Below are 15,015 nucleotides of genomic sequence, written 5' to 3' on the forward strand. Positions count from 1 at the left end.
CTCGCTAACGGAGGACATTTTGAACATTTCCTGTAACAAAGTGTTTGAAGTCACGCTGGTATGTTCTGTTACTGTGTGTTTCCATTCCATGATTAATGTGAAGTAATAAAATGAGCTCTTAACATGAAAAATAAGCATTTCCGGACACATGTTCACATAACATATTTTCTTTCTTTGTGTGTGAGGAATGTTTCCTGAAAGTTTGGCCGTACCTTTTTGTAACACCCTGTATACAAACTGAAAATATGTAAGCCATAAATTACAATAGATCAATAACAATGGCACTTTTTTTAAACATAGACTTTAGACTTCGTACAATGAGACATTCTTCACAGATGCAACTTGTAGCCTTTAGTGTGTGTTTTTAATCTTTGTCATGTAATGCTGTATATGATAATTGCTGAATATAAACTTCATTATTTCTGTAATCATGTGGAGACTGATTTCTTATTATCAAGGATTTCTTATTTTGACAGTTTCAAAGACTGTTACTGCTGCATATTCTTCAAATTGAAAACAGTTTTATACTGATAAGGAATGGACTTTAATTCCATTTACTTTTTCCTTTTGTATACAAGGTGGTCAGAGACACTCTGTATAGCTTGAAAGGGTGTTGAAGAGTAGGTTGTGCTGAGAAACAACTGCTGAGAAAAAAATTGATATGTCATACTGTTTCCAAATTAATTAGCATTGAATTTAGACAATCAGGCCATTGTGCACACAAATTCAAGCAGCCCACCAAATGGGGTGTTGCCAAATGCAGTGTTGCCAAATGTATTCTTCATTTGGTTTCCGAAAACTGAATGAGAGAGCAATACAAAAATTGGATATGAGACGGCAGTAAAGGTTGAATCCAAGCCAAAGGCTGAGAAGTCTCGTGCACTATCATCTGCATTATGACAACAACTGTCACTAATTTTATCTGGCAGGCTGCTTGAACTTGCAAGTGCGCGCACGTGTGTGTGTGTGTGTGTGTGTGTGTGTGTGTGTGTGTGTGAGAGAGAGAGAATAAACCAATAACGTCCTATGAACGAGTGTCCAATTTTCAACTGTTACCAAACTGGAGTGGGTTGAAGACTACACACATGTATTAATGATTGTGGTTATGAATTATGAACAGAAATGCTGTGTAGGTGCTGTGGTAGACAGAATCATGGTGGGACAGATGACTGGTACATCCTACAAGAGATATTGGGTACTCCAACAGATGGCAGCACTGTGATGTTGCACCAAGGCCAACAGCTACAATCATAACCATTGTGCAGTCAGGGGTTGGATCAGTGAGCAGTTGTGAGGCTGTATGTGTGACGTGCTTGAGTGTTGTTTAATTGAGCAACTCCATTGTGTCTGTGAACACCAATATGCCTCATACCTTTATCCATTATGCAGACATGGTGTTTGTGTACGGGTACTGTAATGGCAATGCCCATGCAGCTGTGGCAGAATATCAGAGACGTTTCTCTGATTGACAAATCCCCTGTGCCAGGGTATTTCCCAGGGTTTTGCAAACATTATGTGAATCTGAAACACTACCCATTGTACACATAACATCAGAACATGAAGCCATGCAGTCAGCTGAGGAAAGGTAAGACATTATTTCAGTGATACACTGGAGTACCACCACCAGTACACAGTGTATTAGCAGTCAGCTCAATATTCCACCACGTGAGTGTATTGTACATTATATTCTGAGGGCTTGTACCCATTCGATGTGCTGCCCATGTAACATTTGCATCCACATGACTCAGTAAGCAGACAATAATTTTGCGAATGGTTAGCTGTACATAGACACATTGTGCAATACACTTTATTTACAGATGAGGCTACATAAGGATAATTCACATGATGCTAGGGAAACAAGATACCAAGTTAGGTTCTCAGTAAACATCTGTTGTGGTATGATTGGTGACGTAGTGATAGGGCTTGTGTTCCTGCCAAATTGCCTGACAGCTACAGCAAACAGAAATGTTCTGAGGGAAGACCTGCCTGCACTTTTGGAAGGTGTAGCATTAGACCAACAATGGCAAATATATCTGCATCATGATGGATCACCGATTCACCATACCAAACAAGTATCCAAGTATCTGAATAACACATCACCTCAATGGTGGATTGGCCATTGTGGACCGGGCTGGTTAACGGGTGATATGTACCCTACGAAGGTGGATACACATGAAGAACTTGTGGCTCACATCACTGATGCTGTTATATGCATTAAAGCCCGCTGAGATGATGATTGATGTGCAATACAACACACTCTTTAATGCGTTAAGTGCATTGAGATGGGTGGGGGTTTATTGAACACCTCTTATGGGATGAGTCAGTCATGAGTCCCACCATTATTCTGTCCACCACAGTGCCTGCACAGCATTTTGGTAAGTAATACCCACACTTGTCTTCATTATCATTCGTGAATGTGTGCAGTCTTCAACCAACTCTGGTTCTATGGTTGAACACATAAGTATCAGTTTTAAAATAATTAATTTATTACATTTACATTTGTGATTTCTGCATAAGTCTAATGATGTTTCCTAATTTTTTTCTTTTCCTATTTTTCAGGGTTTAAATTTTGAAATTTGTGGCTCCAGGTATGAGGAAAATTTAGACCCATCACAGTTTCCTGACCCTTCACATTTTGTGTTGGAAACAGCTTACAATAAAGTTATGGAAGTAGTAGACCGATTGAAAACAGAGACTAGGCCACCTGATTTAATAATAGGTGCAGATACAGTTGTTTCACTAGACGGGAAAATTTTTGGTAAACCAAAAACCAAAGAAAATGCATTTCAAACTCTTGAAAAGTGAGTTCATCCTTCTTCTTCTTTTTTTGTTTTTTTTGTTTAACTTAATGGTGCAACATATGAGAATCATTGCAATTTTAACTGACTATGAGAGCACTGTATTATTCACTGAAAAATCCTGATGAGGTTTACAGAGCAATGCTGTGTTGAGTGAAATGTTTGGGAGATACCAGTTGAGCTGTACTTTTGCTAGCCACATGATATGTAAACCAAAAGCCTGCAAAAATGTCACTATAAAAACTGAATACGAAATGATTGAAAAAGAAAATTACGTAGCTTTGACGTTTGAGGAGACCTGCAACCTTGATATTGAGATAAATTGTAGAATTGTTAGTTCTGCACTTGGAGAGGGGAATGGAATAGGTTGGGGAAGGCATAAAGGAAGGGCAGGTCATAAAATTCAAAGATGAGAGGGACTAAATGTGTTGAGGGGAGAAGGGGAACAAATATTTTGCTCTCCTTAACCCCTTTTTTTTGTCTCCTCTTTTGTTTTCCTTGGGTGAGGTCCCTCACATCCTGGGTGTCTGAGTGACCTATCCTTCCTGTTAATGTTATCTACCATATCCTTCCCTCCTTTCCAAGAAAGGAACTAATAGTTCCAAAAGGTAGGAGACTGTCATGTACTTTAATATGTATCTGTCTTCTACAGGTAAGTTCTGGCCAGAAATTCTGTCTCATAACTTTGTACTTTACCCTAGACAATTTTCTTTTTGAAGCAATTAATTGTAGAATTATACTTAAAATAAGGGAAAGGCCAACCACTTACTGTATAGCAGATTGATCTATCACACACAGACACACATAAAAGTAAACTGTATTCACACTACCTTTCAGGCTCTTGTTCCATTTCTAGCAAAAGTACAGCCACTGTAGAATTCATAGTGTGACCACATTTTACTTTATTTGCACAGGTAATTGGCTTCAGCTTTACAGCCATCATCAGATCTGCAAGAGGGAATAAAAATGAAGCTATTTCAGTATTTGGGAAATATGAAGAGCAAACAGAAATGAACAAGCTTATTAGCTTATAAGGCAGTCATACCAAGGACATATAGCCAATAAAAATTCTGCATACTGTGTTTTGTTGCCTTGTAAGATCTGACAATGGCTGTAATGCTAAACTTGGTTATAAAAACCAAACAATGGAATATCCAGGATGGAATAATAACAGTATTATGAAAAGCCTAGATTGCTACTCACCCTATAAAGGAGATGTTGAATTGCAGATTGGCAAAAGAAGAAAAAGACTGCTTAACATGTAAGGTTTTGACTAAAAAGCCTTCTTCTAAAGTAGAAAACATACACATTCACACAAATACACGCTATACACATTCACACAAATACACGCTATACACATTCACACAAATACACGCTCTCGCTCTCGCTCTCGCGCCCCGCTCTCGCTCTCGCTCTCGCTCTCGCGCCCCGCTCTCGCTCTCGCTCTCGCGCCCCGCCCCGCTCTCGCTCCACACACACCACTGTGTCTGGCCACTGAGACCACACTGCAAGCAACTGCGCATGATGATGGATGATGGGGATCTTTCCCTACTCCACCCCTGCTTCTAACCCGTGCCCCGTGGGTCATATTCCTGTAACAGACTTAGGTGCAAGATCTGCTTCATACATCCTCCCACCAATATTTACTACAGTCTGAGCTCAAGAATCATCTACCCAATCCAGCAGGGATACCTATGAAAGCAGTCACATAATCCACCAACTAAATTGCAACCACTGTGTTGCATTCTATGTGAGCATGACAGCCAACAAGCTGTCTGTCCACATTAGTGGCCACTGACAAAAGAGACAGATGGACCACCCAGTTGCTAAGCATGCTGTCTAACTACACTTCAGTGACTGCTTCACAGTCTGCACCATCTGGATCCTTCCTTCCAACATCAACTTTTCTGAATTGCATTGGTGGGAACTCTCCCTATAATATATCCTACATTCCTCTAACCCTTCTGTTCTCAACCTTTGCTACTACCTGCTCTTCCCCATGTATCCCTTCCCTGCTCCCACTCCATTACACAGATTTCAATTCTACCAATGCACCCATTAGTCTTTTTCCTCTTCTCTATTTCTCTCCTTTTCCACTCTCATCACCCCCCCCCCCCCCTCCCCACTCCATCCTCAGACCTTCCGACTGCACATAGCAGCCCTATACCGTCTCTACTTCCATATCCCTGCATGCTCCCACAAGCAGTAATTTACTATCCCCCAGCCCTACCCTGCTGTGCCTTCACCTCCTCACCCCACCCTCCTCCTCACCACCTCCATGCAGATTATTTCTCCCATCATGCGCAGTTGCTTGCAGTGCAGTCTCACTTGTCAGAAATAGTGGTCGTGTGTGTGAGTCATGCTTTGTGTGTGTGTGTGTGTGTGTGTGTGTGTGTGTGTGTGTGTGTGTGTGTATCTTTTTGCTGTACTTGTCAGTGATTCAACGTCTCCTCTACATGGTGAACCTGGTTATTTGTACAAATAAAATAAAATGTAATGTAGACTCTGGAAACTACAATTCAAAATGCTGAAGCTAAGCAGTTATAGTAATGGTGGCAAGGGAAAGTTACATTACTTATTCTTATACATATTGTTATGAGTAAGAATATTCTGTACATCTACATTATTAAACACTTTAGACACAGAAAAAGACACCAACTATTTCTACATATGCACTGTGCAAACCATTGTGTAATGCAAAGGATATGTAGCATGGCACCATGTTGGTGTGAAGTGCAGGAAGAATGACTGCTCAGATGCATCTGTGTATGTTACAATTAGTGTAATCTTGTCTTCACAGTTCCTGGGGGTGTGATATGAAGGGATCTGAAGAATGTCTCTAGATTCTTCACTTAATATAATATCCTGAAATGATGAATGTAGGCTTGTGTGGGATAATTTGCATCTATCTTCAAAATTCAGGTTTTTCAACATTTTTTTGGTATTCCTCTGTGAGTCAGATCAACCTATGAGCATACAGGCTGACTGATTCTAAATGTGAATCATAGCTATTGTAGTCACATGATACTATATTTTGTTGGTTTCTAAAGTGCACAACTGAACATTTTTGTACATTTAAAGAAAAACACCAATCTTAGAATGTTTATGAAATGTTATCCAGATAGGATTCAACATTTCTCCAGCTTTTTTCAGGTGTTACTTCATTATAGATAACTGCATTATTTGTGAAAAGTGTAAGTCTCATATTAATATTTTCTGCCAAGTTATTAATACATAACATGAACAGCAAAGATCTCAACACACTTGACAGTGACTCTCCAAACAAGATAACATGCTGTGTCCTGCCTACTTAGAATCCTCAACCCTGTTAAAAGTCTTGTTTGGTATCCCACATAAGCATACTTCTTGTAATAAACATTGTGTTGGTGCTGAGCAAAAAGTTTTTCAAATGTCAAGCAATACTGTATCTACCTGGTTTCCTTGACCCAAGGCTTTCAGGATGACATGTGTAAAAAGTGCAAGATGTGATTGGCATGATACAAGTTTTCAGATTCCATGCTGCCTGTCATGGAGTGGGTCATTACGTTTAAGCTCAGAATATGTTCTAGGATTCTATAGCACATGATTGTCAATAAGTTTGGATTGTGGTTTTGTGGATAAATATTTTTCCCTTCCACAGGTGAGTGTGACCTGGGCATTTTTCCAATTACTGGTCACAGTTTTTTGTTCCAGAGATCTGTGCCCTATTACAGTTAAAATGGTAGCTAACTCACCTGAAAACTCTGTATAGAACTGACACAGGTGCCAACAGTCACTGGAGCCACATTTAATTTTAGCCATGGACGATGGCCAGTATCACTATGTCTCATATTGAAATGTTGTCACTCACTATCATGGTGCTACAAGTTGCTTCATAGATCTCAAAAATCTCTTAATTTATGGACATGATTGTAATTTAGTCACAAAATTAATCAATGAGAGAGTAGTCCAAGATTATATTAATGTGTCATAGAAAATTAGTCTTGATATCTGGCTGAGAAAATGTAAGCTACTGAGTTTCCATCAAGTCTGCATGTGAGTAAAGTTCAAAATTTCAAAAATCTTTCATAGTTCTTCTAGAAACTGTTTCCATAATCTTAATGTTTCTTCAGAGACACTTTTCCTCCTTACAATGGTTATGATTGCGCTCTTATTTCAGTGTTATTGAAATTTAAGAATATTAATAGCTCGAAAGATAGTGAAAAGCTTTTCGGCATCACATTAGAATTCCAGAAAAAGCCAACAACTATTAAAATATTTTTATTATTTATAGTATAATGTTTGCCTAATGCAGCAGTATATGAATTTTCTTCAGACATACTGCAATTTTCATTTATACAGAAGTCTGATGCGTCCTTGGTTATTTTCTGGAAATATATTATTTCAGCTTCCTTTCAACACAGTGAAATCAAACAGATAACATGACAACCTGCATTAGTCTCTGCCCTTTTTGGTTACAAGTTTAGTCTTACGTTGTTGCCTTGTTGCTGAATGTACTTCTGTAGTCATCCTCACAAGAAGCTGGTCACTAATAATTTTGGATCTGAGTGACTTGTCCTTCCTTTTTAACCTACCTGTACCTGTCCTCTTTGTTCCTTGAGGAAGGAACTACTGTTTCTGAAAGATAGCTTTTATGTATCTATCAGCAGTATCAGCCAGCCATTCTGTCTCCATGTAATTGTATAGTTTTTTTAGAACATGTGCTGTCACACAAAGAGAGCAGAGGAAGAAGCACTACCCCTTGACTAACTGCTCCAAGTTGCCTCTGGTAATTGTTCCCAAATTACCACCCCCAGTCAACACATTCACTTGTCTCTCTCTTTCTTCTGTCTATATAGGGAATTACTTTGTCTTCAGTTTGTCTTACCACCCCCAGTCTGAGACCATATGGCAATCAGATTTTTGTATTTTTTAATTTTAATTTTATTTTATGATACATTAAGTTCATAAGTTCTCTAAGCAGTATGATGCAACTATTGAAAATTCATGAGAAAATGGACTTTCAATTTTTATGAGGGTCTTTAATACCTTAGAGAAAGGTCTTTTATTCGACGTGCTGTGTGGCAAGAAATCAAACTTGGATCACTCACAGGCAAGCATAGAGCCATGCTACCTGTTGAAATATCAGCGTCCTTTAGGGTATTATAGATGTTTGGAAAACTCCAAAGTAGATTTTCTGGAGAATTTTTGACAGTTCCATTTACTTGCTTTGAAGGATATTTGAGTTCTGAACTTCATATATTATAAACATCAAAAATTACAAAAATGCATGGGTCTACTGGTTGGTTCCATATGTGGCATGCAGATTTGATGACTGTATCACAATTTACTTTGTCAAAGTCACAGGAATTTCGATTATGGTACAAGTACACTGAAGAGCCAAAGTAACTGATACAGCTGCCTAATATCATGTAGGGCACCCACAAGCACACAGAAGTGCCATAACATGATGTGGCATGAACTCGACTAATGTCTGAAGTAGTGCTGGAGGGAACTGACCATGAATCCTGCAGGGCTGTCCATAAATCTGTAAGAGTAGGAGGGGGCAGGGATCTCTTCTTAACAGCATGTTGAAAGACATCCCAGATATGCTCAATAATGTTCATGTCTGGGGAGTTTGGTGGCTGGCAGAAGTGTTTAAACTCAGAAGAGTGTTCTTGGAGCCACTCTGTAGCAATTCTGGACATGATGGGTGTTGCATTGTCCTGCTGGAAATGCCCAAGTCCATTGGAATGTACAATGGACATGAATGGATGTAGACGATCAGACAGGATACTTACGTACATGTCACCTGTCACAGTGGTATGTAGATGAAGTAGATGAATAAGGGGTCCCATATCATTCCAGCTGCACACGCCCCACACCATTACAGAGCTTCCACCAGGTTGAACAGTACCCTGCTGACATGCAGGATCCATGGATTCATGAGGTTGTCTCCATACTTATTCACTTCCATCCACTCGATACAATTTGAAACGAGACTAGTCCGACCAGGCAACGTGTTTGCAATCATCAACAGTTGATGGGCCCAGGTGAGGTGTAAATCTTTGTGTTGTGCAGTCATCAAGGGGGACCTTCAGCGCGAAAAGCATCTTTCGATGATGTTTATAAAACAGAAAGAAACTTCAACATGGGAAAAATATATTAAAAACAAAGATTCCAAGACTTACCAAGCGGGAAAGCGCCATTAGACAGGCACAATAAAATAATACACAAACACACACACAAAATTACGAGCTTTCACAACCGGCGGTTGCTTCATCAGGAAAGAGGGAAGGAGAAGGAAAGATGAAAGGATGTGGGTTTTAAGGGAGAGGGTAAGGAGCCATTCCAATCCTGGGAGCGGAAAGACTTACCTTAGGGGGGAAAAAGGATAGGTATATACTCGCACACACACACACACACACACACACACACACACACACACACACACACCCATCCATACATATACAGACACTGGTGTCTGTGTGCGAGTATATACCTATCCTTTTTCCCCCTAAGGTAAGTCTTTCCGCTCCTGGGATTGGAATGGCTCCTTACCCTCTCCCTTAAAACCCGCATCCTTTCACCTTTCCTTCTCCTTCCCTCTTTCCTGACGAAGCAACCGCCGGTTGCGAAAGCTCGTAGTTTTGTGTGTGTGTTTGTGTGTTATTTTATTGTGCCTGTCTACCGGCGCTTTCCCGCTTGGTAAGTCTTGGAATCTTTGTTTTTAATATATTTTCGATGATGTTTCATTGAATGGTTCACACACTGCCACTTGTTGATGGCCCAGCATTGAAATCTGCAGCAGTTTGTGGAAGAGTTGCACTTCTGTCACATTGAATGATTCTCTTCAGTTGTTGGTGGTCCCTTTCTTGCAGTATCTTTTTCCAGCTACTGTGATGTCAATGATTTGATGTTTTAGCAGATTCAACGGTACACTCATCTGGGAAAATCCCCACTTTATCGCTATCTCGGAAGTGATGTGTCCCGTCACTCCTGTGCTGACTATAACACCATGCTCAGACACACTTAAATCTTGATAACCTTCCATTGTAGCAACAGTAACTGATCTAACAATTACGACAGACACTTGTTGTCTTATATAGGTGTTGCCAGCAGTACCGTATTCTGCTGTTTACATATCTCTGTATTTGAATACACATGCCTATACCAGTTTCTTTGGCGATTCAGTGTATGTTGTTCTCATGGAAATATTCCTCAACTTTTCTCTGCCACAAGTGCATGGCTTAATCATAATTAGTGTTCTACTGGGTGTGTAGCAAAGACTTGGATAGTGCGATAATTTGTGAGTGGGGCATTGAATCCAATGTCTGTTTCTCTGTCCAATAGTGAACTGTTAATTTGGTCATCACTGCTGAGTGATACTGATAATTATTTTCTTTCTTCCATGCTTTATTATTATTCATGATATATTCCATACAGAACTGAGGTACAGACCAACTACTGAAAACCATTCAGTGATTTTGGTGCAGTATCTCTGCAGGACTTGGTTGGGATACTTGCATCATAAGCAAAGAGAACTAGGTCAGCTTTATAAATAAATTAAGAAACGAAGATAACTACTCACATAGTAGTAGAGACACAGACTCAACGAAAACCACATAAATGAGGTCAATAACTTCGCTAGCTTTCAGGAAAACAAGATCTCAGAAATACAGAGCAGACACACGCGTTGCCCCCCCCCCCCCCCCCCACACGCACACGTGCAGTGTGAGTGGGGGGGGGGGGGGGTGAAACAGAGATGGGTACTGCAGAGAAGAGGGTGTAGGTGTACTATGAGTGAAGTTAGAATGATGAGGCAGGGGTAAAGTTGGGTGTGGAGAAGGGGCAGCAGAGATGGAGGTCAGGAGGATCATGGGATCAAAAGATGTGTTTCAAGGACAGTTCCAATCTTCACTGTCTGATGAAAAGTATCCAGACGTTTATTAGTGGACATTAATATGGCCCTTTGCTTTTATGATGACTTGAATTCTGCTGGGGACGCTTTCAGTGGTGTGTCTGAATGAGAGTCCATTCCTCCTCGAGAGCTAAAAGCAGAAGAGACAGTGATATTGGACACTGGGTTCTGGAGCGAAGCCACCCACCCAGTCTATGCTACATTCTCATCGGTTCTTACATCGCACTCACCCTTAAGCTCTTGCCACATGAGTCTGTAGGAAGTCCTGACACCTGTCCAATAAACCACCCAGAACATCCAACTCAAGTCTCCTCACAGGCTATCCTGTCCTATTAGACAGATACCGTCTCTACTTCCATGTCCCTGCATGCTTCCACAAGCAGTAATTTACCGTCCCCCAGCCCTATTGTGCAAGCAGCCACATCATATACCAGCTCAGCTGCAGTTCCTGCACAACATTTTATGTGGGCATGACCTCCAAAGCTGCACGGCGTAGCTGCGTGGTCTGAGGTTTCTTGTCACAGTCCACGTGGCTCCCCCCGTCAGAGGTTCGAGTCCTCCCTCGGTGTGTGTGTGTGTGTGTGTGTGTGTGTGTGTGTGTGTGTGTGTGTAATTTCCATGACCTCCAACAAATTCTCCATTCAAATGAATGGCCAGCTGCAAAGTGTGACCAGTAGCAGAATGGACCATCCAATAGCAGAACACACTGCGGACCACAACATGCTTGAGTCAGTGGCTATTTCACAACCTGTATAGCCTGGATCTTTTGCTCTAGCACCAGCTTCCTTGAATTACAGAAAGGGAGCTGTTCTCACAACACATTGTTCAGTCCCATAATTTTCCTTGTTTCAGTCTCCACTACTGCCTGTCCCTCACCTTAAATTCACTCACATTTCACCCTCCCCCCCCCCCCCCCCTCCCATCTTCCCTTTCCCTGTTCTGTCACCCCCCTCTCCCTCCTATTTCACTCCTTCTTCTCAGGGCTTATGGGGCCAACTACTATGAACCTCTTGTTCCCAGCTGTCAGCCAGACATTTCCAGCCCTCCTTTCCACACTCTACCTCCTTTAGGCCCCCACCCACTTGTGTCCCATCACCCAACACATTCTCCTTCATCCCAGTCAAAGTTTTAGTACTGACACAATGAATGCAGTCGGCCTGGACTGTGTGTGTGTGTGTGTGTGTGTGTGTGTGTGTGTGGGGGGGGGGGGGGGGGGGGGGGGAGGGGGGGGGGGGGGGACCGATAGTTATCTGCCCAGAGGCAGAGATGGAAGCTGTTTGAGCTGTCTAATGCAACTGTCTGCTTCCTGTCAGTTAAATATGAAATGAACAAATTATGCACTGTATCTTGAAATCCATAAACCTAAGTTTCTCCAAAAATTTATTGTGACTGACAGAGCAAAATGTGTTTGAAAGCTAGTAAAACATTCCTGTAGACAACATTTTATTCATTTTAGTATTTTAATGTTTAAGGTAAAGATGTTGTTTAATGTTAAATGGCAGTTTAAAAGAAGGATTTTCTCATATTCTTCCAGCACAATATTTTATAGTGATGAAACATGGATAATGATTGAGCCTGAAAAGTTCTGTTCAGTTTTTGTTTCAACCTTTACATCACATCTGCAAATAATTTGTATATTTGGTATATGATATAGGGACACTAAGTGAAAGTGATGCACAAGAAATATCTTCATAATAATAATTACTGAATGAAAATAACTTAAATGAATGGTAGAAGAAATTTAGTAAAACATTACTACAAGAATGTTGAATGATCTTCCAGAAAAATTAGGAATAAATCAAACAAGATTGTGATTAGAATAATTTGAAAACTAAACAACTCCTACAATTTAGAGGATAATGAAGAGTAGCATTTAACTTTCAAAAATGTGAAGGTAAAAACAACATCAAACGTCTTCATTAGTGATTTTTGTTTTCTCATTACAAATTATTTCATTTGAGCTCTTGTCATATAGACTATTTTTCTATTTGTAGGCTTAGTGGAAGACCACACACTGTGTACACAGGAATAATTGTAGTCAAAAAGGATAAAGTTGTGAAGTTTTGTGAAAGCACCAAAGTTTACTTTGGCCAACTTACACCTGAGATAATCAGTGGCTACGTAAAAACAGGAGAGCCAATGTAAGTACATACTTCATGATTTTCGATAAACAAAAATTAAGCAACCAGTCACCTTGATGAGTGAAGCCTAGACATAAGTAACAGCTCATGTAATTACACAGAAAACAAATTTTCATCATCTTCTCCCCCTTAACTTAACTGTTAAGTGCTGTCATAACGTACTGTGGGCACCCCACACATTAAAAGCTACTTGTATTATTAGTTTAAATTTTCATAATTCTCTAAAAGTCCTGCAAGCTGATTTCTGTCTAACAGTTATGTAAGTAACAGCATTAGAATACACTAAGTTTCAGTTATCATTCTTGTTGAGTTGCCAAAAACTTACCCTGGGGTGTTCAGGGCACTAAATTCCTGTCCTATTGTAACAAAAATCAAAATAATACCAATTGTATGTTTTTAAAATTTTGCAACTGTTTCATTGTTGTCACATTTCATGTTTGTTACATGAACTTATTGTTGTCTAGTACTACAATTCTGCTTCCCAAGTGAGAAAGTCCTGCAATCTACATGTGTGCACATATGAGGAAAATGAAAGTTGAATATAGATTACTTGAAGGTGAAGCAGAGAAAATGTATTGTAAATCAAACAATGGAAAATGGTAAATCAGTTTCAGAATCATCTCACGATTTGAAAAATTGGAGCGTGTAACTGATATAGAGATTAATGGCGATGAGAATGAAATATTTCTTGAGAATAACAATTTCTATTGGGAAAAGAAAAATCAATGAAATGGATGGAGGTGTGGGGACTTAGAACCGCTGGCTCTACACCCCCCCCCCCCCCCCCTCCGCAGCCCCACACCCCAGCCAGTGCTGCCTCTCATCCACCAATCCACCAGGTCCCGGGTTTGATTCCTGACAAGGTTGGGGATTTTCTCTGCCCGGGGACTGGGTGTTTGTGTTGTACTCATCATTTCATCATCATTCGTGACAATGGCAAGACTGGATTGAGTAAAAATACTGGACTGTGTAAAAGTTGAGACTTCGTACGGGCACTGATGATGATGCAGTTGAGCACTCCACAAACCAATCATCATCATCATCATCATCATACAATTCCCCCCCCCCCCCCCCCAATAATATCGCTGCCCTACCGCAGCAAGAACAACAGTACCTTTGCCAGATCAGTTCTCTGTAGTTAGAGCTCTATGCTAAACGCATTGTGTATACACTGCGAGAATGAAGGCATTCATAGTAAGTTACGGGAGTGTGAGTGATTATTTATCCTTGTAATTCCCACGCCTGCCCCCACTACCTACAAATGACTCTTCACCAATAAATGTAAAGACACAACTTCAGAATACTGTTAGCCACTTGTCAGGTGCGAGAGGTTTAGCCAGATGTGTGAAATTGAACTTAAAGATCTACCTTTTGTTTTTTGATGAATTTATGTTCGAAAAAAGATGTGTGGCTGTACTAATATGTGAACAAAATCCATTTTGGGGAATTTTGCCCAGGAACAAAATGCCAAAGAGACAGATGTGGCTGAAATTGAGGCTTTTGCTGCTTTACTTATTCAGGACTTAACCTTAGAAGGCAGATAAAGGAAAGGCAAACCTACCTTTCTAGCATTTATAGACTTAGAGAAAGCTTTCGACAATGTTGACTGGAATACTCTCTTTCAAATTCTGAAGGTGGCAGGTGTCACATGTGGGGAGTGAAAGGCCATTTACAATTTGTACAGAAACCAGGTGGCAGTTATAAGAGTCAAGAGGTATGAAAGGGAAGCAGTAGTTGGGGAAGGAGTGAAACAGGGTTGTAGCCTATCCCTGAAGTTATTCAATCTGTATATTGAGCAAGCAGTAAAGAGCACAAAAGAAAAATTTGGAGTAGGAATTAAAATACATGGAGAAGAAGTAAAAACTTTGAGGTTTGCTAAAGACATTGTAACTCTGTCAGAGACCGCAAAGGATCTGGAAGAGCAGTTGAACGGAATGGACAGTGTTTTGAAAGGAGGATATAACATGAAAACCAACAAAAGCAAAATGAGGATAATGGAATGTAGTCTAATTAAATCAGGTTATGCTGAGGGAATTAGATTAGGAAATGACTCACTTGAAGTACTAGATGAGTTTTGCTATTTGGGGAGCAAAATAACTGATGATGATAGAAGTAGAGAGGATATAAAATGTTGACTGGCAATGGCAAGAAAAGTGTTTCTTCAGAAGAAATTTGT

At 40.2% G+C, this 15,015-nt stretch overlaps 1 protein-coding gene across 3 annotated transcripts in view; it reads left to right on the forward strand.

The window, feature by feature from the left end:
- LOC126273191 (dTTP/UTP pyrophosphatase) overlaps positions 1-15,015 on the forward strand; it is a 119,934-nt gene that overhangs the window by 88,714 nt on the left and 16,205 nt on the right. For all 3 annotated transcript variants that reach the window (XM_049976714.1, XM_049976715.1, XM_049976713.1), the window contains exons 3-4: positions 2,560-2,801; positions 12,693-12,839. In XM_049976714.1, coding sequence (XP_049832671.1) covers positions 2,560-2,801; positions 12,693-12,839 — 389 coding nt within the window. The remainder of the gene's footprint in view (positions 1-2,559; positions 2,802-12,692; positions 12,840-15,015) is intronic.

The sequence above is a fragment of the Schistocerca gregaria genome, chromosome 5, assembly GCF_023897955.1.
Source record: "Schistocerca gregaria isolate iqSchGreg1 chromosome 5, iqSchGreg1.2, whole genome shotgun sequence".
In the NCBI taxonomy this organism is placed as follows: domain Eukaryota; kingdom Metazoa; phylum Arthropoda; class Insecta; order Orthoptera; family Acrididae; genus Schistocerca; species Schistocerca gregaria.